This window comes from Frieseomelitta varia, unplaced genomic scaffold (assembly GCF_011392965.1).
Source record: "Frieseomelitta varia isolate USP_RPSP 00005682 unplaced genomic scaffold, Fvar_1.2 scaffold_426, whole genome shotgun sequence".
NCBI lineage: Eukaryota > Metazoa > Arthropoda > Insecta > Hymenoptera > Apidae > Frieseomelitta > Frieseomelitta varia.
The window spans coordinates 58,811-83,971 of NW_025110175.1; the positions used below are offsets into that span (position 1 = coordinate 58,811).

The following is a 25,161-nucleotide window of genomic DNA, read 5'->3' on the forward strand; positions in this document are numbered from 1 at the left end:
ATATATAACATCTTAAATAAAGTTTTATTACCACTAATATCTAATTAACCTCATACAGATTTGTGGAATAATTATGGTTGATAAGATTCCATGAGTCCAGCTTTGTTCATTCTATCTAATGATTTCATTGGATCATAAGTTCTAGAACATAAGAAAATATATTAGAAATAGAAATAAAAAATTAAAATTTTTAAGACATCTCATTTACTTGTAAAAATCCTCGACTTTTCGATTATATGTATCCATAACTAGTACTTTCCATGACACACTAGTAACGACACAAATTAGTGCTGCAATTCCAAAACTCCTCTTAATTCTTGCAACGTGAAGACCACGAAGTTGGGGTTTCGGTAATCTTTTTTCTGACATCTGACATATTAATTTCATATAATAGCGTAAGTATTATTATCAGATGATATTTTAATATAATTGTAAATAATCATTTTTATAAATAAATATTTCTATATGATAACGTTATAACGTATTAGAATACTTTTCGTACAATATATCATTAACATTGGTTGATAACACTGAACAATATAGCATTATGTTTTTATGATATATTAACAGTAATTTTGATTTATATAGTATTGATTGTTAAAGTTTATGTGCTAAACGATATCATATAATATTTGAAGAAAAATATATATTAATATATAAACGGATAAAAAAATCTATATTTTAAAAACAAACTTAATGTAGATATGAAACGTATTATATAACATTCGATAATTTTCTTTTTTAAGTAACACTTGATCTAATTGTAAAAATAGGCAAGAATCATTAAAGAAAAGATTGTTTACATACTTTCGAAATATGAAAGAATACAGTATTTCAATCAACTTCAAGCTACTTATTTTACTCTGAAGTCCGAGGTAATATCAACAGTGTACTACCCAGAATCTACCCGGAAGCCATTCGTAAACTTACAAACTGTGAACTACTAAATTATAGACGTGTTCTGTAAGTAATCTTTTTCTTTCTAAGCCTTTACGTTTTGAACATGACACTTAAATATTTTTAAATATCTACAACAAAGCCAAAATAGAAATAGAATATTCGTATACTTTTTATCAAATTAAATGTTAAAGAAAATAATATAATACACCTGTTTTTATGAAAAAGTCTTGCTCATAGATGTTGGTATTATATAGAACTAACATTCGATACGTTTCTATGTTATATGACTTAATGATTTCAGCGACATGAACTTTTGCAACTTTCAAAATACTATATTTTGAAATATAAGGGATTTAAATTTTTAATTGGGAATTATTTCATTTGAAAATATAATTTATTTTACCAAAGGTACGTTTTCTCAAAATTTTTGTATAGTCAATTGTTGAAATGTTTTCAAAATCTAAAACTGCATTAAAAATATACAAAAATTATTCATTGATTCATAAATACAGAATAAATTTAATCAATAATATCTTGCTTTAGTCAATAATAGTATGTTTTAATAACGCAAATCAGATTTCGTATGAATAGACATTTTATACATTGTTCACATTGAGACAAATTCTATATTACTTAATCAATGATATTGAAATTTATTATACGTGATAAAAGGACATGACACAAAAATGAATAGTAGATGTGAGATCTATCTCATACGTAATCTATGCTTATACTATTATTATCCCAAGTAGATTTATAATTTCTAAGAGAAATGAGAATATTACTCAATTTGCAATACTAACGAAGAACATTGTAACAATTAATTATTTACTTTGGTGATATGTTTTTTTTTAATAGTTATTGTTATTTCTACTTCGATATGCCAAGGAAAAATTAGCAATCGTGATTTTCGTATTTTATCTAATGTCAATATTTATTAGAATACAATAATAGTGACAGCTGAGTGAAGAATTAAGTTGTTGCGTAGGTAGTTATAACTGCGCTTAAATTGTCGAATTACACATGTAATAATAAGCAAAAGAATCAACGGTGAATTGTACAATTTATTAGTAAGTTTGAATTGCATCAAAGTGGTCTTTCAGTTTCTTATAGTTCTTTTACATTTTTTTGTGTTGTAGCTAGATTTATAAAATTGTTTGTAAATATCATTTATGGATTAATTTTGTGGTACGTAATAACCATTTATTTAGTGTAATTTATATTTTACAGTTTTTGTTATAATATCTTTTGTTTAAAATCATACTGTTTATGGGATATAAACAAAAGTATATTTTACAAAATATAAATACTGATCTTTTTGTATAAAGTTCATCATTAAAGAATATTTTTATACAATTTTTTACTTTGTAATATTTCTATTTATCCATAGAGTTATTTTATTTATTTATATGTCTGTTTATTTAACAGGTGTCCATTGCGACTGTGTAAAGACAGTCAATTCTATATATAGCGATCATGGAACAAATGATTGCTTTGAGTACACAAAATCCATTAACTTTATTGGTAAAGTTTGGGATGATGGCTTGGAATGATACTTGTGGCAATGAAAATTGCTCTGGACATGGAGAATGTCATAATGGTACTTGTTTATGTGAGGTATATCTAATCATATTATACTTTTATACTTAGTAATAATAATAATAATAAAAATTATATTAATATTTAGTCTATATTTTATACTTTTGAATACAGTTTTTATATTTTTTTAATAGATTCAATTTGATGGATTAGAATGTCATGTTCCAAATTTAAGTTACTATATTGCATTTGCAACTATATTTTTTATGCTGGCATTTGTATGCCTTATACAGCTTATTATGTGTATCATTGCTGAATGGCAAAAAATGAAAGCACCATCTTTCCTTAGAGCTTGTAGAGTCACTACACAGAAAGTTCTATATTTTATTGTATTTTTGGCATCATTAATAAGAGGAGCATATTTTACATCACCGGTAAATATTACATAATAAACGATGCTAAAGGTTTTAATGTTTTTTTAAATATTAACCTGATGTTTTGCTAGACTGCATTTAAAGAAGGATGGTCCAGAAGTTTATTATCTGCATATTATCCACTTGTTTTAAGTGGATCGTCTTTAATTGTTTGTTTCTGGGCTGAAGTATTTCACTTGAGAAATATGTCATGGGACAAACCACAATTTCTTTCAAAATCATTCATGGGTTTTGCTGTGTTTAATGTGTTAACATACTCTCTGCTTCTAGCAGAGTTCATTGTTACTCAAATATATTCCCAAGAAGATCAGGTAAATTAGATAAAATTATATTTAATAATGAAATTTTAATTTTTTTTTTTTAAGCAAGCTGTTACACTGTCAATAATTTTAATTTAATCTTTTTCAGAGCTTTTACACTCATGTTTTTAATGGCTGTTATGCAGTGCTCTTGTTTATTGTTGTAGTCTTTTTCTTAATTTACGGAGTGGAAGTGTACTTTAAAGTAAGTTGATTAAAATTTTTAGTATAAATAATGAATAAACAAGTATTATATTAAAATGACTTTCTCTTAGATTCGAGGTGGTTTTTTGAATGATTATCAAAATAGTACAATTTTGAATAAACGTACAGTCACTGATTTGAAAGTTAATGCTGAAGAACAAGTTACTGCAAAATTATTTGATCCTGTTCCAAGTACATCACAATCATCTCAAGTGCAAGAGCAAATAAATATTTCTCAGTTACATCAGTCACGTGTAGGATTATTATCACAAGCTTTTATGTTATTTATTATTGTTGGATTTTTGTGCAGTGAAACACTTAGTGAATTTTGGAAAGCAAAGTAAGTTTTAAGATGTTTTAATTGAATATTGTTTTTTATATTTAATAATTATTCATATCTTTTATTACAGAGTTCCTTTGTATAGCAGAAATTGGCATGATATTGTTTTTCGTATTATTGAAGTAGGTGTAATATTATGGTTTCCATGTGTATTATGGAATTGTTTTAGGTTTGTATTTATTAATAAATAATATCATAATACAAAACTATGTTGATACGAAGTTCTGCAGCATATTATTACTAATTTATTGTTATTTTAATTAATATTTATTTCTTCATTTCATTTTAGTCCTGAACAATTGTGGATTTTAAATCCAAAGCGTCTTTTGAAAAGATTAGATCATTCAAAATATGTGAAAGAAATAGAATTACAAGATAAAAGCGCAGAACAAGATGCCGCACTTTTTTCGGATGGAACATCAATCAGCAGCAAAGATTGTTGGATTTGTTATGACAGTGAAAGACAAGATGCTGGCCCATTAATACAACCTTGTCAATGTAGAGGTGATGTGAGTGCAGTTCATCACAACTGTTTGCGTCGATGGTTGGTCGAGGTAAAATATTTTTATTTTGTGGACATTCTTATACTTATAATGTTATCATACATTATGCATTTCAGAGTTCTATAAATGCTGATAGTCTTACTTGCAAAGTATGTGGTACAAAATATAATGTTGAACATGCAAGTAAATTAGATTGGCAAAATGGTATAACTTCACGTCATTGTTTACAAACTATTGCCATTGTGACAACCATGTGTGGATCATCAGCTGCAGCTTGGACTCTCATTCAGTTAGTAGAAGGTCCAATTATTAGAATGTTTGCAGCTGGTACTGCATTGTTGGTTATGTATGTTTGTATAAGGTAAGTTATTAATAATTGTTGACATTTGTACTCATTGTACTGTATATCGTTATAGATTATATTTATTAGAAAATTTATTTTTAGGTTTTTAAGCTTAAACACAGTTGTGGCATATCAGCGTGCCAAAATTTCATCTTTAAATATTATTAGTTCTGACAATAATGGAAATGCACATGTTTCAACTATTAGTCATACAGTTTGTGTAGATTTGGCAAAATCTGAAACAGCCACGATATAAGTGATATTTGACTATTAATGATTTATTTTATTTTTATTTCCAAGAAAATTCTTACAACTATATAAATGTAAAAAGTATGCAAAATTGCATATATTATATACTTTTTTCTACATCTTTACATTTACTTTCAATGTTAATGTTGGTAATTATTTAACGAGTTGTGGAAAATGAATTACACAATAATTTACTATATATTATATTTTTTTAATAATTAGATTATCAAATGTTCTTTAAATGTCCAACTAGTCTGTCAATAAGTTACCATAAGTTTATAAAAATTTTGTCTATTTTTTGTTTTTGAGTTTGGTAACAAATTGAAATTATTGTTCAAAACAATATTTTTTGTTTTATGAAGAAATATAAATTTGGGAAGAGTGTTCTGTTACTATACAAATTAGATATTGTTTAAGCAAAAATGTTTGCTTTTTAGTTGCAAATATGCAACTTTAAATTTAGATTGATGAATTAAATATACGAATAAATATTTTTATTTTATAAAATGGAATGTTACCAATGTTACAAATACATATACAGTTCTGTATTGTTTTTGAAACTAATGTCTTCGTAAATGCAGAAACAAAATGTAGGTGAATAATTGTATTTAATTGAGTCTATGTTTATTATAGAACGTTATAAAAAAATATATGCAATAATATATGCAATAGATCATTTTGAATTATAAAAATTTGTTTCTAGAACATAAAGAAGTAGTATATACTATATTTTAAAATTCATACTAGATTTTATGATTTTATGAAATCAGAAATATCATGAATAATGATAAATATTTTCTATATAACTCATTGACGCGAACATTTTTAAGTGGGTTAATAAGAATTATTTCTGCGATTTTATATTTGAAAATACTCGTATTTCATATATCTTAGTTTTATAGGATGTATATATAGTATTATAATTAAAAAGTGATATATATTTTCTCTTCTTGAGAAAGAGTATGTTATATACTATTGTAATATTAACAGTTACTTTTTGCTGTATTTTTTGTAGTAGTACAAAAATATTCTAATTTTAATAACTTATTATAAAGCTAATATACATCACAAGTGTGTGGGGTAGTTCTACCAATAACTGTTGAAAAATATATTTGTAAATGTTAATAATTAGCAATCCTGTATTAAATAATACTGATAGAAATATCTGTTTAATATAAAATGATAAATTATCACGATAAAAATATCATTACTGTCATATCTATTTTTGTATTATAAATTGGCTAATATAACAAATTTATATTGAAAACATATATATATTTAAATTCAATAATTTATTTTTCAAAATTTCCAAATTTAAAATCTTTTATGATTTATATTGCTATGCCCTATGATAATATTCCATTGCCCTGCGGATAAAACTTAAATATATTGTTTGCTAACACATCATTTGATACAACTAACTTAAAAATATCCCTATAGAAATATAACAAGTTGTAATATTAACATTAGTTATATATGTAAGCATATTCAGGTAGGAAAAATAATATTAAGTGAGAAGATGCAGACTGTATCATGTCCAAGTTGATTATTAAATAAAAAGGCCAAAATAAAATTACATTATTCATTCTTAATTTTATTGTTATGTTTACAAAGATAATACTTAACAATGTTATGTACCAAATTAAAATACTGATTATTAAAAGATAAAGTAAACTTTTGATCAATGAATGTGGAAGAGCAGATGAGAATGAAATATCTGAATTTACGAATGATTCTGAGTACCTTTTATTACTATATAATTTTTTAGACAATTATTTAGGTATGTATAAGAAATACATTTTACCAATTAAATTGAATATTTAATAATAAGTAATATAATTATAGATATACAGATACAACAGAACTTAAAATATGGTTTAATATGAACTACTAATTTTATATTTATATTCTTTTTCGACATTAGATCTGCTCTGACTGTGCAATAATATTACCTGTTGCCATGTGTAAGTGTAAATGTTTGCGTCAGGTTACTTCTTGAAATTGAGGTTTTGTATATTGGTGGATAAATTTTAAATGCGAGTTTTTTGCTCAACCTACGCTGAAACATAGTATATATTCTATAAAAAGTGTAATTTTAAAATAATAAGTAAAAAGTACAGATTTTTTCTCAATAGTAATATTTCGTGGAATAAACTAATAAAAGTTTTACCTGCGATGCCTGCAATTGCCTCTGAAGCAAAATATTTGACATCCACATCACTGTCTGTATTGAGCTTATCAAGTACAGGTTTTACTTGAGCCTGTACTGCACACGGTTCAAGATAAGGTCCAATTTTTTGAAGGGTTTTAGCAACATTAAATCGAACATTAGCAACATTATCAGTGGCCATTCCCAAAACAGTTGGAAGCATCACTCTTGTTGTTATTTCTGGACCACAAACTTCTGCCAACACCTAAAAAAACAGGAATTACAGACAAATATAAATTTATAAATATGAACAACAAAATAATTTACTCACATTGATACAGAATAAACATGTCATTCTGTGAAGATAATTTTGATCCCTTGACATTGCTAAAACCTTAGGTATTACAGTATTCTGTGCCCATTCAGGACCAAATTTTTCTACGAGTTTTTTCAGATTTAATGTCGCTGCTTCTCTGATGGCATAAACATGGTCTACTAACCAAGTCATACACAAGGAATTTAGTTTTTCATCAAAGAATTCTACTCCAAGCTGTCCAGCTAATAATGGCATATATCTACAATACACAAATAGATATATATACATGTGTATTACAAAAAGAATATGATCGGATATATGTAATACAATTTGAAAAATACTTACTCTATGATGGCATATCTTACACGCCATTTTGAATCTTCAGCTAGTTCTACAATAGCTGGTAAAAGAGACTGTGAAAGTTGTTGTATTCCAATAACTTCGTTAACACATTCTAAATTGCTGATAATATTTAGACGAACTTCCGAACATTCATCTCTGAGTTGTGATAAAAATAATGGTAACAAATGTTCGATTGTACTGCGAATTTAAGAAATTTAGCCATTATTTAACCATTAGTTAATTTCAAACACATTCACATTATTAAATAAATATGTATTTGCTTACTTGTGTTTCCCAAGTATTGGACTAAGACCCATTATAACACTTGCTAAAGCTGATTTTACATGTTGGTTTGGATCTGATACAAGCTCTTTAACTATTGGCAATATTTGTGTCATAATAATAGATTCTTGATTGAATTTGTCGAGATTTTGACAAAAGTCGCGAACTTTATCAGCTGCAGCAGCTCGTACTTCAGCCTCTATATCTTTTAACAATACTTGAAATGCTGGTACAAGATCCGTTTTTGTAATTTCTGGACCTACAGCTTTTTGAAGCTGTAAATAAAAATTGACAGTGATTAAAATTAATTAAAATTAATATTATTCAAATTTATTAAAAGTAAAACAAATATATAAAAATAGCTCACATCTGTAAATTTATCAGCCACCATATAACGTACACGCCATGACTGATCACTTGCACATTGTCTAAGTGTGGGCATAACTAATTGTTCTACATCTTCTTGTGGTAACAATGCTGCAATACTAACACAAGCCTCAATTGCCAAGAGACGTACTGAGTCCTATAAAACATATCATAAATATTAACGATATGAATATTTTACGATTAATACAACAATTTTTTATGTATTATCTTACTTGTTCATCTTGAGCCAAAATAACAAACATTGGAATTAAATCTGCCTTTACATATTCAAGTTCCATAACTTTTGCAAATTCACCTAAATGTGAAGCAGCAGATCGACGTGCCATAGGAGTATCATCTTGGCATAAGTTACGAAAGTGGTTTCGTAAACATGCTAAAAAAGAGAAATAAGAAAAAAATAAATTTATATTCATATAAGGAAACAGACTTCTTCTAAAATTTAAATTATTTTGATATACCTTTAACTGTTGGATTGACACGTGGATAACAAACACTAAATAAACCACATGCTGATGTTCTTGATGTAAACCAATCTCCTGTTGCCAAACGATGTATTAAAGGAACAAATTGTTCCTCTAGATCTGTTGAGCTATGTTGAGCAGCAATTGTTCTTAAAGATTCCACTGCTTTGTCTCTAACAACAGTTTCTTCAACTGTTGCCAGACTCTCTAGAGGTTTCTGAATAATTAAAATAAATTTTTATTAAGATATTTATTAATAATTTTTTTTTTTAATACTATCTTCAATATCTTAAGCCTGAAGTGTTTCAAATTAAATGCAATCTTCTTTGTTTCAAATGTGCAATAATAAAAACAATTATGTATATACTAGTAATGATTAAAAGTAGTTATTTCTTATTTGGAATATTATATACATATAATTATACTAAACATGATTTGTTATAACACATGCCTCATACAAGTATATAATATTCTTCTGGTATTATAAAAAAGAAGTGATCAGTTTAACATTTATATATTCAGTTAAATATTAAACTACATCATGTATACAAAAAGATTTTCTAAATATCATTGCTAGTTCAGCAATTGAATGAAATAATAAATAACAATATATACCAGTAAACAATGTACATATTCTGGACCTCCTACAAGAGGAGTAAATTGTCCAAGTTGTTCTGCCAAAGCTAGTAAAACCTCATCTTCATCGTACATAGACTCAGTTAAAAATGGTATTAATTCGCTACGTGTTCGTTCAATGCCCAATGCAAGGGCAATCGTGGATAATTTCTTGATCGAATTCAGCCGTAACTGTAACAAAAACAATTCTGTAAATATGCTGGTCAATCTTCTATAATTCACTCATTATCTTCACAAGTGCCTCTTTTCATCAACTAAACTAAAATGTAATATATCTCCTTGAATTTAAGTCTTTAAGTCTAGAAGCATTTGACAGGAGTGTTATTATCTAAATAGATATACCACAATGTTAGGTGCATCGATATAGAAAAAAGAGTATTTAGAGTACAATGACAGAAGAGTAAAGAAATATTCCATTGAATTGTACACGCTACTGCTGTAGCCGCCGTGACACTCTGTTTTCTCTAGCAACGGCAAGCGGTACAATAAATCGATTACTTTGCAAATATAAAATATAGACGTCAAGCGTTTTCAGAATTACCTGTACATCTTCGTTTTTCAATTCGTCGATCAAAACAGCAATTGGATAAAGACTGTCGTCGGTGGTAGAGTCGCTCGCTGCCATTTTGCTACCGATCAAACCAGAAACTCCTGTATATTCAAGTAGTGTTCACATTACTGCGCCATCTGATGGTTATTACTATTACAGAGAACCAGCGGTATATTAAAATCTGTTCTTTTATACATTTCTCTACGATTTAAAGTATCTCAGCTCGTGAACTTTGTCTACTAAATCAATACATTTGTCGATTAAATCAACTTCATGCTTTCGAGGTGTTCGCATAGTCTAAAAAAAGATTAAGAGGATCTTTTTGTTTCATTTTGCTAAGAACTTTGTACATTGGTATTTTGTATCGTTTGTGACGTTTTCTTAATTTTATTTTAAAAAATAAATAAAGGAGTGAATATTACGTATACATTATTAACACACTGATAAAACATGATAAACTTTTTCATTTAATAGATATTTACACTTTCCGTTTGAGTTTTATTTTAATATTTTTCACATATCATAAAGTATAATAATATTATTTATTATTCATACTTTCTGATATTCTTAATATCAAAATAACGCATTCCATTTGTTTTCAATCTTGAGAGAACAATGATTTTGATCTTGGACATATTTTTTTGGCATTATTTTTTGTAAACGTGTAGGTCTTATCAGTATGTACATAATACTAATTTACTTTTATATTAGGTAAGAAGCTATGACGTTCGAAAAAAACAGTATTGCGTGATTCAACGCTTCTGGAAAAAATACATGTAACATTTATTCGAAATGTTGAGGAGAAAAGTGCAACAATATATAACAAACGTTGAAAACATTGTTACAAATACTTTCTAAATGAAAATAATTCCCGCAAGTTATTTCAACGATACGAAATTTCATAATTATATATGGTGTTATAATATAATTACATAGATCTATAAAAATGATCAAAAACCAACATCAAGCGTCATCTTTGAAGGGTTAATTCTTAATAACTAAACAATTAATTTAAATCATCTTATCATTAATTTCTCCAATAATTAATTAATTTAGGTAATTAAATGATTTATTTAAACTAGAATTAGATCAAAATACTTAATTTAAATTAATTTAAATTAATCGTTGAATTTATTTAATTGGTCAGTTCTCTTGGCCAATTGATCTTTCATCTCATAATTTTTATTTATATATGTCATCCAAAATTTTATTAGAAACTATAACATTTCAAATTCCATATCACTTACAAATCGCATTAGTGTTCCTTAAAATCTTATCATTAAGCAAATGTCAACCGAATGAAATATATAAATAATTATATCTGGAAGCAGATGATCTTATCATTATATCGTAGTTATATCTAGACGTATTTAAAGAGATGTTCGTTTTTCTATGGTGCACAGCATTCAGAAACTGTGGTATTTTAAAATCTATCAAGATGGCTCATTCGATCTTCAACGAAGTGAAAGTGTTTGAAGACACGGATAAAGAAACAGACATAATCAAAAGTATCATTAAAACGGAATATCATTCAAAAGAGGAACCGTTTTGTATTCTTGATGTTGCCGATGTGATGCGGAAACATCAAAATTGGATCGAGAAGATGCCAAGAATTGTTCCACATTATGGTAACATAAAAATTTTCTAATCTATTAGAATTCTTAATTTGTCAATCTAGAATTTATTGCTATATTCCTATTATCATATCTCAGATTATTTACAAATATTTAAGGAATATTAGTATTACAAGTGTTATATTATTGTTACATCGTATTATGACTTAGAATTAGTTATAAAATTAAAAAATAACTCCGATTAATTAATACCGATAGTTAATTAAGTAATAAAATGTATTGCTTGTCAAAAAAATGTATTTTTATAATATTTCTTGTAATACTTTCAATCATTAAAAACAGTAATCAAGTAATATTTCATGTCATTAAAAATAAATTTTTTTCTAAACTGAAATAAAATATTTTCTCATGAATATTTTACACTTGATCAATTGTATATTGGTGATTGATGTTTACATTATTATTTTCCTAATATGTTTTAAAATTTCAGCTGTCAAGTGCAATGCAGATCCGCCCCTTCTCAAGATCTTGGCAGCCATGAATGCCAGTTTCGATTGTGCATCCGAAGTATACAGCCGTGCTATAACAAATTTTTTTCAAGCGATTCAATACTATCACAGCAATGTTTATACTTAAAATATACTGCTTTCTGTCTTTATTTTCGTTAGCAAGAAATACGGACGGTAATGGAGTTAGGAGTACCTCCGAATAGAATTATCTTCGCAAACCCGGCCAAATGGACCACTCACATTAAATTCGCCAAGATGATGAACGTCGAAAAAATGACCGTCGACAGTGACACGGAAATTCTCAAGATAAACAACATTTTTCCAGAAGCGAAGTGAGCGAACAATGACAAATCAATGATTCACTTTAACTAGATACTAGAGCTATCGATCGCGATGACTAAACTATAAAACCTATCTGAGAGATACAAGCATTGAAGGAAAAGGAAAATGTTTACAATACAGTAAAGAACACAAGCTTTTGTTTTGTGAAAAATTACTTGAATCATTCAGATGTGAAAAATTACGAACCAATCATTTTTGTCCGACAGTTCTAGTATCAATAGAAAGTGTAAAATTTTATAAATAATCATTTTCATTTTTTTACATAATTAACAGAATAGTGATTCGTATTTGTTGCGACGCCAAGAATACCCTGGTATCGTTAGGAATGAAATTCGGCTGCGATCCGGACAAAGAAGCGGTTCGATTGATACGTTTAATAAAAAGCCTTGGTTTAACGTTGTGGGGCTTTAGTTTCCACGTCGGTAGCCCGTGTGGCGAATTAGAGGCTTATGCCAGAGGAATCAGAATGTGTAAGAAACTAATCGCGACTGCTAAAGAAATTGGTTGCAAAGATGTTCAATTAATCGATGTTGGTGGCGGATTTCCTGGTAACAGTGGATTCTTTATCGATGAGGTGAGACTTCGCTAGACCTTGAAACTTTGAGATTTATAATTAGATTTAATTCATTGGGTGTTCATTAAAATTACCGAAAAATAACAAGTAAAGATCATGTAATAAATTGACATCATAAGGACCGATGACATGACTGCGGTGTCATGTGAGTTCCAACGGTTGTAACCTGCTTGTTTTGTCGAATTGTTACAATGTGCAATGTTGTTTCCGAAACATTCAGATTGCAAGTCTCATCAACAATGAAATCCAGGACGTCGACCCGAATATCACGATTATCAGCGAACCGGGGCAATATTATGCAACATCGGCATATAGTCTGGTATCGCTTGTGCATACAAAAAGAGTTGTTTGTAAAGCGGAGAAAACAGTTAGAATGTACTATATGAATTGTGGAGTATACAATTGTTTCATAGAAGAATTGTTGAATTTAAAGGCGAGGCTACCGATACCGCTGGATAAGGTAGAATATTTTATATAACGAATGAAATAATAATGAAACTAACATAAAATTGTATATAATAAAATAATTTAAATTTGAAATGAACGTTAGATTAAGTTTCTAAGATTGGATTTTTAGCATTTTTAATACGAAGAATAAAAAGATGTGGAAAAATTAGGTACAAAGAGATTTAGGAGAAAACTATTATATTTGATGTAATATATTTTAGCCAGAGAACGATGAAAAATTCGTTTCATATATTTGGGGTCCAACCTGTGATTCCTTGGATTGCATTTTGAAGGACGTAATGCTGCCAGAATTTCAGCAAGGTGATTGGTTGATCTGGAGGAACGTTGGATCCTACAGCATAAGTCTTAGCTCTTCGTTCAATGGTTTCCCACCACCTAAAATATATCCGATTGCGAAAAAAAGTCAATGGTTAGTACAAAAATTAATTTGTAGTCATAAATGCAAACAGGAAATTTTGTATGAAACATTCTTGAATGTCTGCTTATTTCCAGGAAAAGTTTTATTACTTATACAAATAGAATGCAAAAATTGCAGGAGTCCGTTTCATTAAATAATGGAATGGGAAATGGAATAAAAACCAGTTAATAATGATATAATTAGATCAAAATAATTTATAGAACTACGATATTGTTTACAATGTATTTATTGTAATATATTAAATTTATACATTTATACATTTCAAACTGTCTAAAAAGTGGAGATATTTCGCTGGAAATGACAACATAATATTTCATTTATTATGTATGTTATTTAATGTGCGAAATTACGTATGTATGCTATACGTAATTTGTACGTATCCATGTAAAAATATATAGATTCCATTTTATGACTGTATTATTGTAAAATAAAATTACATAAATAAACATATAGTTTTATAATAACGTATTGATATAGCTTTGACTATCGATAAAGATTTTTATCAAAAAAAGGATAAAGGACTGTGTGAATATACATGTTGCAAATAATAATTTTACGACATTTTATATTTTTATTACTCACAGTTTGATCTTACATTTTGACATCACGTCTTCTTTCTTTAAATAAGTGTCGTATTAACTAAATTTGTCGCTTTCCAATCATTCCATCTGTACAAGTAAAATATTATTCAAATCAAAGAAAATGCAAGTATTCAATAAAAATAAAATTATTTAGATTAATGCACTTACTTTTTCGCAGTGTTACATAAACCTGGCTGAAGGTGATTCTCTACTTCAGTTTCATAAATTTCTCGTGCGTCTATGGAATCTTGTCGTGGCTGTTCCGAGTTTGTCAACGAATCGCTCACCTTTGGAAACATGACATAAAATTAATCGCATGTTTTTAACGATTATAAATTATTTTATCGTCGTTTTGATTAAATTCTTCAACGCACTTCTTCCACAGCTTTTAATACACGGATCAAATTTCTGCCAGCTAATTTTTCAAGTTCCTCTTTGGTCCATCGCGGGGTCACATCACTTTCGTACAGGCGATCGAATAATTCCGGATATTTAGAAACGTCTTCCAAACCTTCTGGCAACCTGAAATATGTTATTCAAACTCTCGCGGATCTTGCTTATCACTATAATATAAAACTTTGCAATTTGTAGCGTCGATGTTACACTTACGACTCTACACCATCGTAGTCAGATCCAATGCCAACGTGGTTAGCTCCGATAAGATTACGAATGTAATTAATGTGATCTATAAAAAGGGCAAATAGATATTTGTAGCAACGCTAATTTTACTTTTTTATAGTTTCATCGTTTTAATCGAAACGAAAGTATTACGACGAACTTGATACATTTTATACAATTTTATAATATAATTTTATATAGAGCTTGATACGTGAAAAAAAATAATATTTAATAATAACAATGATATAAGTTATATTCAAATTATTTGTTTGATCATACCTATAACATCTTGTATAGTGGCGTTTCTCGAGGAATCGCAATTAATAAACTCTGAGTAGAAGTTCACCATTACGATACCATTGTTCTTTTTCTAAAAATGCGCTTAGAATTATACTTTATTGTTACGCCATTTCATACCAGAAAACAATTGAAAAATTACTTACAACCATGTGGAGAACATCGTCAGGCACGTTACGATAATTGCGACAAAGGCTAAAGACAGATGAATGGGAGAAAATGATAGGGGCTTTCGTTACTGCGAGTGTCTCCCTCATAACGTTATGGGACACATGCGCTAAATCGACCAACATTCCTAATCGATTCATTTCGAGGACTACAGCCTATTAAAAAAAAAAAATTAAGAAATAAATTTTAAAAATTCCATATCTTCATGACCCATATGTAATTTGAAATATTATTATACGTATATAATTTATTTTTACAATATAAAAGACAAGAATCAAAGATGTTCGACGTACTTGGCCGAATTTCGTAAGATTGCGAACAGAGCCATCGTCCACAACTGATGCGTCAGCCCTTCATTAGAAAACAATTTTATATTTATTAATATTTTTGAAATAACTATTTCATTCTTTTCTTTTTATAAATCTCTATTGCATCTTCATTTTATAGTACGATACTCATAAGATAATAAATATTTTGTTGCATTAAAAGCTAACGTTACATTAATGCAAAATTTCGCTTTAACCAATTAAATATATTAATCAATATTAATCGTTATAATAAAATAGTTAGTATTCTATGTTGAAATTCGATGATTCGATGAAATTTGTTGAAAATGTTCGATTGATCAAAAATTTAATAAATATACCATGGTGTGTTGCACATATGGGTGAGCGTCATGTAACGCACACCGAGTTCGTAGTAGAGCCGGAGAACAGCCAAACTAGAGTCAATAGAATGACCTCCTTCGACACCAATCAACGAAGCAATTTTTCCATTACTCCATGCTTCTTCGATATGTTTGGCTTTCGTTGCGAATTGCAAATCTTTCGGATATTTAGCGACTAATCTTTTGATAACGTCGATTTGTCTCAGTGTCAGCGGTACTGCGTCTTTAAATTGCGACTTACAGTGAACGTAGGCAGCCCAGAACTGAAATTCACACTCATTATTATTACTGAATGAGTTATGAAAAAAATTTAAAATCTCAAAGCCTATATTATTAGTATAAATTGTAAGATATAATATTATTGGAAACGATAAAAAGTACGTGGCAATTAGATCGCAGATTTTTGTGCATGTACGAGAAAGAATGCATAATATAATATTATAATAATCAAAATATAATATTATAATAATAAAAAAAAAGTAAAACACTTTTTATAGTATTTAGCAGAGAAGGAAAATTTCTCTTTAGGCTTCATTTCTTTAATTTAATTATGAAGATTCGAAGTATAGTAATAATATAATATATATATTGCATAATAAAATGTAATGATATTTTATTAAATTTTATGATTCGTTATAGCAATATTTTATTTTATTTTATTATATAATAGTTTTTCATAATGGTCTCTTGGCTGTTACAGCTAGTATGAGTTATAATTAGAAAATTGCGAAAGATTAGCGCGTGAATCACATAGTTATGAATAAATTATCGCTCTTTTATAGTTACTGATAAACACAATTCAATTAAATTAAATGTCAATTATTGACATTTATAAATACATTGTCAATTAATTCACAAATACCATTATTACATCTACATTAATTACAGAAAAATAAAAAATAATAAAAAAAGAAAAAAGCGAAAAGATCAATAAAGTATGCACCGATAGAAACTATGTAAAAAAATTCATGCTGTATCTACCACATATCACTGCATATTGCGACAAAATGTATGATAAAGTGCTCTGCAATGAGTCAATGAATTTGTTTAAAAATGTATCTATACATACGATAAGAATGAAAATTCTGTAGATAATCTTTTATATTTGCAGTGTATTTTTCACTCACTTGTGCACCTATTTTTCCTTTTCTCAGTCGGGGAAGATCTGTATGGCACGTTCTGCATGCATTTAAGCCCCATAATGCATCGTTGCTTAAATTTCGTATGAAGTCGAACGTGTCCAAATTGTTGTTCAATAATTCGTACAGGTTGTAAGGCAAATCATTGTGACTGAAACGGAGAATTAGGAATCACTCATTATATTCGTGTGAAATAAGAAGAAAGGAAAAATAATATCATTTATTTTTGTGGTAGCTAAAAAAAAAAAAAAAAATATCTAGGTGTTTCAGAAAACACGTGGATGCTGCATCATTATCTTTGATGTTAATCAATTAATGTGATAATGTGTAAATCAGAAGAGACCTATAAAATAGTGACACACTCTTAATACATAATCTTATCTACTTACTAATTCATCAAGATAATAATCACCTAATGCTAATCATGCTAATAATTATCTATCGGCACTAATAGCGATAACAGTCTTTCATTATAACTTCTTCTTCTACTGCTTACTTCGTTTTAAATTAATTACTACGACAATTAACTTCGCTTCATTCGAATACTAAATCGACATTAATAATTTTTTTTAACAAAATTCTTTAAGTTTTCTGCAATTTCAAAAATTTTTTTTTTATTGAAATGGTAATATCGATTACTCACCCATCGATAAGTGGTGCCGTGTCGAGAGCATCACTTCCTTTGAAGTTGCCAATACTCAACCCTACGGAGAGACCAATCACGAACAGTAACAATGACAAGAACAACGCAACACTCGCGTAAATCATCTTCCCGGTGAAGTATTTATTTTTAACTAAGCTCCCTGAAAAACAAATTCAACAGCATGTAGTTAATTCGCGGATGCTACTGGCAGAGATTACCATGCTGCAGTGATTTTATATGTTAGAGAGCAACCGATAATTTTCTGTTTCAATTGATACGAAACAGTAATGTGATTCACTCGGTCACTACTCGGTTGGAAGATTTTTGATAAGTATCTACTTACACACTAATTATCAAATTGTGTCCATCAAAGTTTGCGTCTCGTTGAATTTTCAATTTCAATTTCTTTTAAATTAGATAAGATAAATTAGATAAGAATAAGTAATTAATTATGTTACACGAAACATATATCAATTTAATAATTAATAATAATTTGTGAATTGAAATCGCTCACGGAAGTATTCGAACATTTATAAGGACATTTACAAATACATTATGTGTGTTACATAGAACATTTTGAAATTTTATTGAGACTGTAACACGAGACCCGACTATTATGATTAGTGGCCAAAATGTATTATAGAAAATAGATATATTAATTTATCATTTAATATAAGTAATATAAATTAAATAAATATAAAAATATATTATAGAAATTAAACTAAAGATATTTAATGCAAGAAGTATTTAAATAACCCATTATCCAATATATTATGACTTTAATGTACAATAGGATTATCTTTATAAGCACTAAATTTTACAAAATTTTTCTACGTAAAATAAATATCCGAGTACTTTCATGAATCATTATACATATCATGAAATTGAATATTTGAGATTCAGTTTCATACATACATATATATATATATATAGTAGGACAAATTTAATTAAAAACGTTAAATCAAAAAGTTTATTAAATCCTAGAAAAAATAATTTATGAATAAATGTATTTTATAATTTTATAATTTATATTGATTATGTAGAACATCAACTAATATAATAAGCTTGCAAATATTACTAAAGAATAATACTATTCATTTATTAATTTCGATTCATTTTGCGAAAACGTACAATAATTTTTATTACCAAATTAAATTGAAAAGATTTGTCTACGATATAATGCAATATATTAATAAACTTCTTATGTAATTATTTGTTATAAATCTTAAATAATAAAAAAGAAAGTGAAAGTCTTGTGGTTGCCATTTCGCATGTGATAACGATACCGTGATAACCTTGTAATAATATGTTTCTCTTCAATGTCACATGTGTAAATACATTGTATATGTTTTAGGAAGAAGGATTTTATATCGAGTTTTGTAATTGTGATATTAATGTTGCATATTATATTTATTTAAAATTCTATCAAATTACGCACAGATCCTTCACTAAACTGACCAAACTAGTTTTATTGTATTCTCAATGAACTCTCGTAAGCAACTGACTCGGTGAGAACCCCTTTGAGACTGACGTCTAATCTTCACACGCATAGCAAATACAGAGGTCACTGAAAAGCTAAGGCACATTTCTTCGATTTGATTAATTAAATTATCGCACTATTTTCACTTCTTCCGGTCGGGAGATTTAAATTTAAATATATTATTAAATAAAGGAGAGATTTAAAATATATAATTTTTAAGTTACTTCAGTTATTTCAAAATTGCAATATTTTAATATTATTCGTGTAGCGCTTATTGAATTTTTATAATTTTTATATTGTTAAAATTTATTATAGCACGCACATATGCAATGTAGCGCGTATACATACATATAGTGAATTGCTTTATTATGTAACGGAATAATATAATGTAATGCAATAAACGTGTAATATACAAACATGTAATCAGTGCTAAATAGTGCTAATTCTCAACAGAAGGATAATTATTACACGTCGAAAATATTCAAGTTCATTGGAGAGTATAGTAACTGGAGATGATGATTAGCGTACACCGCAATAGTGACAACTGATTTGATTAATAATGACATTATTTGCCTCAGTGATGTGACATGACAAGCGATTCAATACATCTGTACAATGATTGACTCACCCATAGAAAATTTAGAGTAGAACGTTCCGCCAGTAACACTATTCACACCCATCCTCCGAAGCTAACTCAGTTACGTCTTTAACATGCAATTTCTGTTCACTCTGACACTATCTATGTATAGGTGAACATAATAAAGTCCAATAGGTTGTTCACTCATACATTACTTTGATTTAAGAAATATATATTATCAGAGATCATACGTTAAGTTTTCTGTTTATTCTGGATAAGGAGCACGTCAAACATCATAAACATGTTACATACTATAGCGAAAGATGGAAATGTTTCAGTTTTATGACTGTCTAAAGATATCGAGAATAATAAACGCTGCATTAATTGAGAAAATAAGCACATGTTACAACTGTTATATTATAATAACATGTTACAACTGTTACATGATAATAAAAATAAGGTCAGTTCTTAATTCTAAATGTAAGAAATGTAGTGCTAATCATAATAAGAGGATGTAAAAATAATTTAAGATAGTAAATGATAGATATTTATAGATACAATAATTATTTATATTCATTTACTACGTTAAACAAGTTAATTCTGAACAAAAATTCTGCGATGAGAAGTATCGAAGTCATAATCAATGCGCTGAATAAAATATACAAAATAATAACATAATTATGTTTTTTCCTAAAAGAGTGTTTTCTTATTACTTACTAAAAAATAAGTAGAGTTAAGGTCACATATATTAAATTTTATGAAAATAATACAGTTAATTTTCTCGCGGTTTATCAAATAGTGAATTATAAAGATTGGATCATTATAATTAAATTACCCGCGCTTTCAACGTTTCATTATATTATCATTGACTAAAGGATAGGATAGACTGGACATGAAATAGAACTTCAAGACAAAGAGTCTGAAATACCGACCAGGAAAAGAATCACTGGTTCCTGTGCTCACGAATGAGATATATAAATTGACTTAACACCATACCATTAGAAAATAAATGGTTTTTTAGCGGATTTAATAAAAGGTGAACAAGGTAATTACATCAAGTAAAACGAGGTATTCCCATAGAAATTCAAGCGGGAATATCTCGAGAACCATAAGCTCGTCCTCGCTGGAATCTCGAATTTTGTATCAGGAGCATACGGAAATCCAGGAGGTGCCACGACAAGTCGCCACATGCAGCCATTCTCCTGATATAGAAGGTTTCCCATAAAAAACTAGAACCAGGAACATCTCGAAAATCATAAGCTATCTCTTGCTGAAATTTCGGATTTTGTATCAGAAGCATATGACAATTCAGGAGGTGGCACGACAGGTCCCCACATGCAGCCGTCCTCCTGATACACAGGTTTACCCATAGAAATTCAGGCGGGAATATCTCGGGAACATTAAGCTCGTTCTGGCAGAAATTTCGAATTTTATATCAGGAACATACGACAATTCAGGAGGTGGCACGACAATTCCCCATATACCACCGTACCTCTGATACAGATGTTTCCCCATAGAAATAAAAACAGGAATATCTCGAGAACCATAAACTCGATCTGGCTAGAATCTCGAATTTTGTATTAGGAGTATATGGCAATCAAGGAGGTGGAACGACAATTCCTCACATGCAGTCGTTCTCCTGCTACAAAGGTTTTCCCATAGAAATTCAGGCGCGAATATCACGAAAACCATTACCTCGAACTCGCTCAAATTTCGAATTTTGTACCAGAAACATATAGCAATAGAGGAGGTGGCACCACAAGTCGCTACATGCAGCCGTGAAACAGAGGTTTTTCCATAGAAATTCAAGCGGGAACATCTCGAGAACCATAAGCTCGTTCTCGCTGAAATTTCGAATTTTGTATCAGGAGCATATAACAATTCAAGAGGTGGCACGACAATTCCCCACATGCAGCCGTTCTCCTGATACAGAGGTTTTCCCATAGAAATTCAAGCGGGAACATCTCGAGAACTATGAGCTCGTTCTCGCTGAAATTTCGAAATTTGTATCAGGAGGATATGACAGTTCAGGAGGTGGAACGACAATTCCCAACATGCTGCCGTTCTCCTGATACACAGGTTTTTAGAGAGAGATTCAAGCGGGAATATCTCGACAACCATAGGCTCGTTCTCGCTGAAATTTAAAATTTTGTATCAGGAGCATATAGCAATACAGGAGGTGGCACGACAATTCCCCATGTGCAGCCGCACTCCTGATACATAGTTTTTCCGACAGAAATTCAAGCAGGAATATCTCGAGAACCATAAGCTCGTTCTCGCTGAAATTTAGAATTTTGTATCAGGAGCATATAGCAATCCAGGAGATGGCACGACAAATCCCCATGTGCAACCGTACTCCTGATACAGAGGTGTTCCCGTAGAAATTCAAGCGGGAATATCTCGACAACCATAGGCTCGTTATGGCTGAAATGTAAAATTTTGTATAAGGAGCATATAGCAATTCAGGAGGTGGCACGACTATTCTCCATGTGCAGCCGTGCTCCTGATACAGAGGTTTTCCCATAGATATACAAGCGGGAATATCTTGAGAACCATAAGCTCAGTCTCGCTGAAAGTTAGAATTTTGTATCAGGAGGATATGACAGTTCAGGAGGTGGCACGACAATTCCCCACATGCATCCGTTCTCCTGATACAGAGGTTTTCCCATAGAAATACAGGCGGGAATATCTCGAGAACCATGAGCTCGTTCTCGCTGAAATTTAAAATTTTGTATCAGGAGCCTATAGCAATTCAGGGGGTGGCACGACAGTACCCCATGTGCAGCCGTGCTCGTGATACAGAGGTTTTCCCATAGATATTCAAGCGGGAATATCTTGAGAACCATAAGCTCAGTCTCGCTGAAAGTTAGAATTTTGTATCAGGAGTACATGACAGTTCAGGAGGTGGCACGACAATTCCCCACATGAAGCCGTTCTCCTGATACAGGGATTTCCCATAGAAATTCAAGCGGGAATATCGCGAGTAACATGAGTTCGTTCTCGCTGAAAGTTAGAATTTTGTATCAGGAGGATATGACAGTTCAGGAGGTGGCACAACAATTCCCCACATGCAGCCGTTCTCCTGATAGAGGTTTTCCCATAGAAATTCAAGCGGGAATATCTCGAGTACCATGAGCTCGTTCTCGCTGAAATTTCGAATTTCGTATCAGGAGCATATAACAATTCAAGAGGTGGCACGACATTTCCCCATGTGCAGCCGTTCTCCTGATACACACGTTTTTCCATAGAAATTCAAGCGGGAATATCTCGACAACCATAGGCTCGTTCTCGCTGAAATTTAGAATTTTGTATCAGGAGCATATAGCAATTCAGGAGGTGGCACGACATTTTCTCATGTGCAGCCGTTCTCCTGATACACAGGTTTTTCCATAGAAATTCAAGCGGGAATATCTCGACAACCATAGTCTCGTTCTCGCTGAAATTTAGAATTTTGTATCAGGAGCGTATAGCAATTCAGGAGGTGGCACGACAATTCCCCATGTGCAGCCGTGCTCCTGATACAGAGGTTTTCTCATAGAAATTCAACCGGGAATATCTTGAGAACCATAAGCTCAGTCTCGCTGAAAGTTAGAATTTTGTATCAGGAAGATATGACAGTTCAGGAGGTGGCACGACAATTCCCCACATGCTGCCATTCTCCTGATACACAGCTTTTCCCATAGAAATACAAGCGGGAATATCTCGTGAACCATAAGCTCGTTCTCGCTGAAATTTAGAATTTTGTATCAGGAGCATATAGAATTTCAGGAGGTGGCACGACAATTCCTCATGTGCAGCCGTGCTCCTGATACAGACGTTTTCCCATAGAAATTCAAGCGGGAATATCTCGACAACCATAGGCTCGTTCTCGCTGAAATTTAAAATTTTGTACCAGGAGCATATAGCAATTCAGGAACTGGCACGACAATTCCCCATGTGCAGCCGTGCTCCTGATACAGAGGTTTTCCCATAGATATTCAAGCGGGAATATCTCGACAACCATAGGCTCGTTCTCGCTGAAAGTTAGAACTTTGTATCAGGAGGATATGACAGTTCAGGAGGTGGCACAACAATTCCCCACATGCTGCCGTTCGCCTGATAGAGGTTTTCCCATAGAAATTCAAGCGGGAATATCTCGTGAACCATAAGCTCGTTCTCGCTGAAATTTAGAATTTTGTATCAGGAGCATATAGCAATTCAGGAGCTGGTACGACAATTCCCCACGTGCAGCCGTGCTCCTGATACAGAGGTTCTCCCATTGATATTCAAGCGGGAATATCTTGAGAACCATAAGCTCAGTCTCGCTGAAAGTTGGAATTTTGTATCAGGAGTATATGACAGTTCAGGAGGTGGCACGACTATTCCCCACATGCAGCCGTTCTCCTGATACAGAGGTTTTCCCATAGAAATTCAAGCGGTAATATCGGGAGTACCATGAGATCGTTCTCGCTGAAAGTTAGAATTTTGTATCGGGAGGATATGACAGTTCAGGAGGTGGCACGACAATTCCCCACATGAAGCCGTTCTCCTGATACAGAGGTTTTTCCATAAAAATTCAAGCGGGAATATCTCGGGAACCATAGGCTCGTTCTCGCTGAAATTTAAAATTTTGTATCAGGAGCGTATAGCTATTCAGGAGATGGCACGACAATTCCCCAAGTGTAGCCGTGCTCCTGATACAGAGGTTTTCCCATTGATATTCAAGCGGGAATATCCTGAGAACCATAAGCTCAGTCTCGCTGAAAGTTAGAATTTTGTATCAGGACGATATGACAGTGCAGGAGGTGGCACGACAATTCCCCATGTGCAGCCGTTCTCCTGATACACAGGTTTTTCCATAGAAATTCAAGCGGGAATATCTCGACAACCATAGTCTCGTTCTCGCTGAAATTTAGAATTTTATATCAGGAGCATATAGCAATTCAGGAGGTGGCACGACAATTCCCCATGTGCAGCCGTGCTCCTGATACAGAGGTTTTCTCATAGAAATTCAAGCGGGAGTATCTTGAGAACCATAAGCTCAGTCTCCCTGAAAGTTAGAATTTTGTATCAGGAAGATATGACAGTTCAGGAGGTGGCACGACAATTCCCCACATGCAGCCGTTCTCCTGATACAGAGGTTTTCCCATAGAAATTCAGGCGGGAATATCTCGAGTACCATGAGCTCTTTCT

General features: G+C 30.7%; 5 protein-coding genes across 14 annotated transcripts; 2 read left to right on the plus strand and 3 right to left on the minus strand.

Moving 5' to 3' along the window:
• Positions 1-5: 5 nt before the first annotated feature.
• LOC122531913 (cytochrome c oxidase subunit 6C-like) lies at positions 6-964 on the minus strand. 2 transcript variants are annotated; one of them, XM_043660214.1, is made up of 3 exons: positions 808-964; positions 209-369; positions 6-141 (listed from the first exon to the last, which is right to left on the minus strand). In XM_043660214.1, exons 2-3 carry the CDS (start codon positions 367-369, stop codon positions 72-74), a joined length of 231 nt encoding a protein of 76 aa, XP_043516149.1. In that variant the 5' UTR covers positions 808-964; the 3' UTR covers positions 6-71. The 2 variants fall into 2 exon arrangements, with proteins under 2 accessions (XP_043516149.1, XP_043516150.1); XM_043660215.1 differs by having other exon boundaries at positions 858-957.
• A 658-nt stretch (positions 965-1,622) lies between these two features.
• On the plus strand, positions 1,623-6,387 carry LOC122531906. Of its 4 annotated transcripts, XM_043660197.1 has the most exons (11): positions 1,623-1,970; positions 2,040-2,088; positions 2,329-2,517; positions 2,634-2,873; positions 2,945-3,184; positions 3,282-3,377; positions 3,448-3,716; positions 3,787-3,885; positions 4,006-4,270; positions 4,336-4,580; positions 4,665-6,387. In XM_043660197.1, exons 3-11 carry the CDS (start codon positions 2,377-2,379, stop codon positions 4,816-4,818), a joined length of 1,749 nt encoding a protein of 582 aa, XP_043516132.1. In that variant the 5' UTR covers positions 1,623-1,970; positions 2,040-2,088; positions 2,329-2,376; the 3' UTR covers positions 4,819-6,387. The 4 variants fall into 4 exon arrangements, with proteins under 4 accessions (XP_043516132.1, XP_043516131.1, XP_043516133.1 ...); XM_043660196.1 differs by lacking the exon at positions 2,040-2,088; XM_043660198.1 differs by lacking the exon at positions 2,040-2,088 and having other exon boundaries at positions 1,623-1,888.
• A 222-nt stretch (positions 6,388-6,609) lies between these two features.
• On the minus strand, positions 6,610-10,077 carry LOC122531905 (serine/threonine-protein phosphatase 2A 65 kDa regulatory subunit A alpha isoform). 2 transcript variants are annotated; one of them, XM_043660193.1, is made up of 10 exons: positions 9,926-10,077; positions 9,364-9,555; positions 8,746-8,965; positions 8,500-8,660; positions 8,268-8,423; positions 7,904-8,175; positions 7,622-7,816; positions 7,292-7,535; positions 6,982-7,225; positions 6,610-6,865 (listed from the first exon to the last, which is right to left on the minus strand). In XM_043660193.1, the coding sequence occupies exons 1-10, from the start codon at positions 10,007-10,009 to the stop codon at positions 6,861-6,863; spliced, it is 1,773 nt and encodes a 590-aa protein (XP_043516128.1). In that variant the 5' UTR covers positions 10,010-10,077; the 3' UTR covers positions 6,610-6,860. The 2 variants fall into 2 exon arrangements, with proteins under 2 accessions (XP_043516128.1, XP_043516130.1); XM_043660195.1 differs by having other exon boundaries at positions 6,610-6,870.
• A 1,235-nt stretch (positions 10,078-11,312) lies between these two features.
• Positions 11,313-14,217, plus strand: LOC122531909 (ornithine decarboxylase 2-like). The gene is made up of 7 exons (XM_043660205.1): positions 11,313-11,562; positions 11,999-12,075; positions 12,177-12,349; positions 12,633-12,933; positions 13,154-13,393; positions 13,602-13,810; positions 13,894-14,217. Exons 1-7 carry the CDS (start codon positions 11,313-11,315, stop codon positions 13,985-13,987), a joined length of 1,344 nt encoding a protein of 447 aa, XP_043516140.1. The 3' UTR covers positions 13,988-14,217.
• Positions 13,562-21,494, minus strand: LOC122531907 (dipeptidase 1-like). Of its 5 annotated transcripts, XM_043660201.1 has the most exons (12): positions 20,041-20,165; positions 17,933-18,092; positions 17,278-17,440; positions 16,130-16,413; positions 15,777-15,834; positions 15,462-15,638; positions 15,298-15,388; positions 15,010-15,085; positions 14,775-14,922; positions 14,569-14,687; positions 14,402-14,487; positions 13,562-13,776 (listed from the first exon to the last, which is right to left on the minus strand). In XM_043660201.1, exons 1-11 carry the CDS (start codon positions 20,090-20,092, stop codon positions 14,439-14,441), a joined length of 1,377 nt encoding a protein of 458 aa, XP_043516136.1. In that variant the 5' UTR covers positions 20,093-20,165; the 3' UTR covers positions 13,562-13,776; positions 14,402-14,438. The 5 variants fall into 5 exon arrangements, with proteins under 5 accessions (XP_043516136.1, XP_043516138.1, XP_043516135.1 ...); XM_043660203.1 differs by lacking the exons at positions 13,562-13,776; positions 20,041-20,165 and adding an exon at positions 21,491-21,494 and having other exon boundaries at positions 14,368-14,487; XM_043660200.1 differs by lacking the exon at positions 13,562-13,776 and having other exon boundaries at positions 14,368-14,487.
• Positions 21,495-25,161: the final 3,667 nt, after the last annotated feature.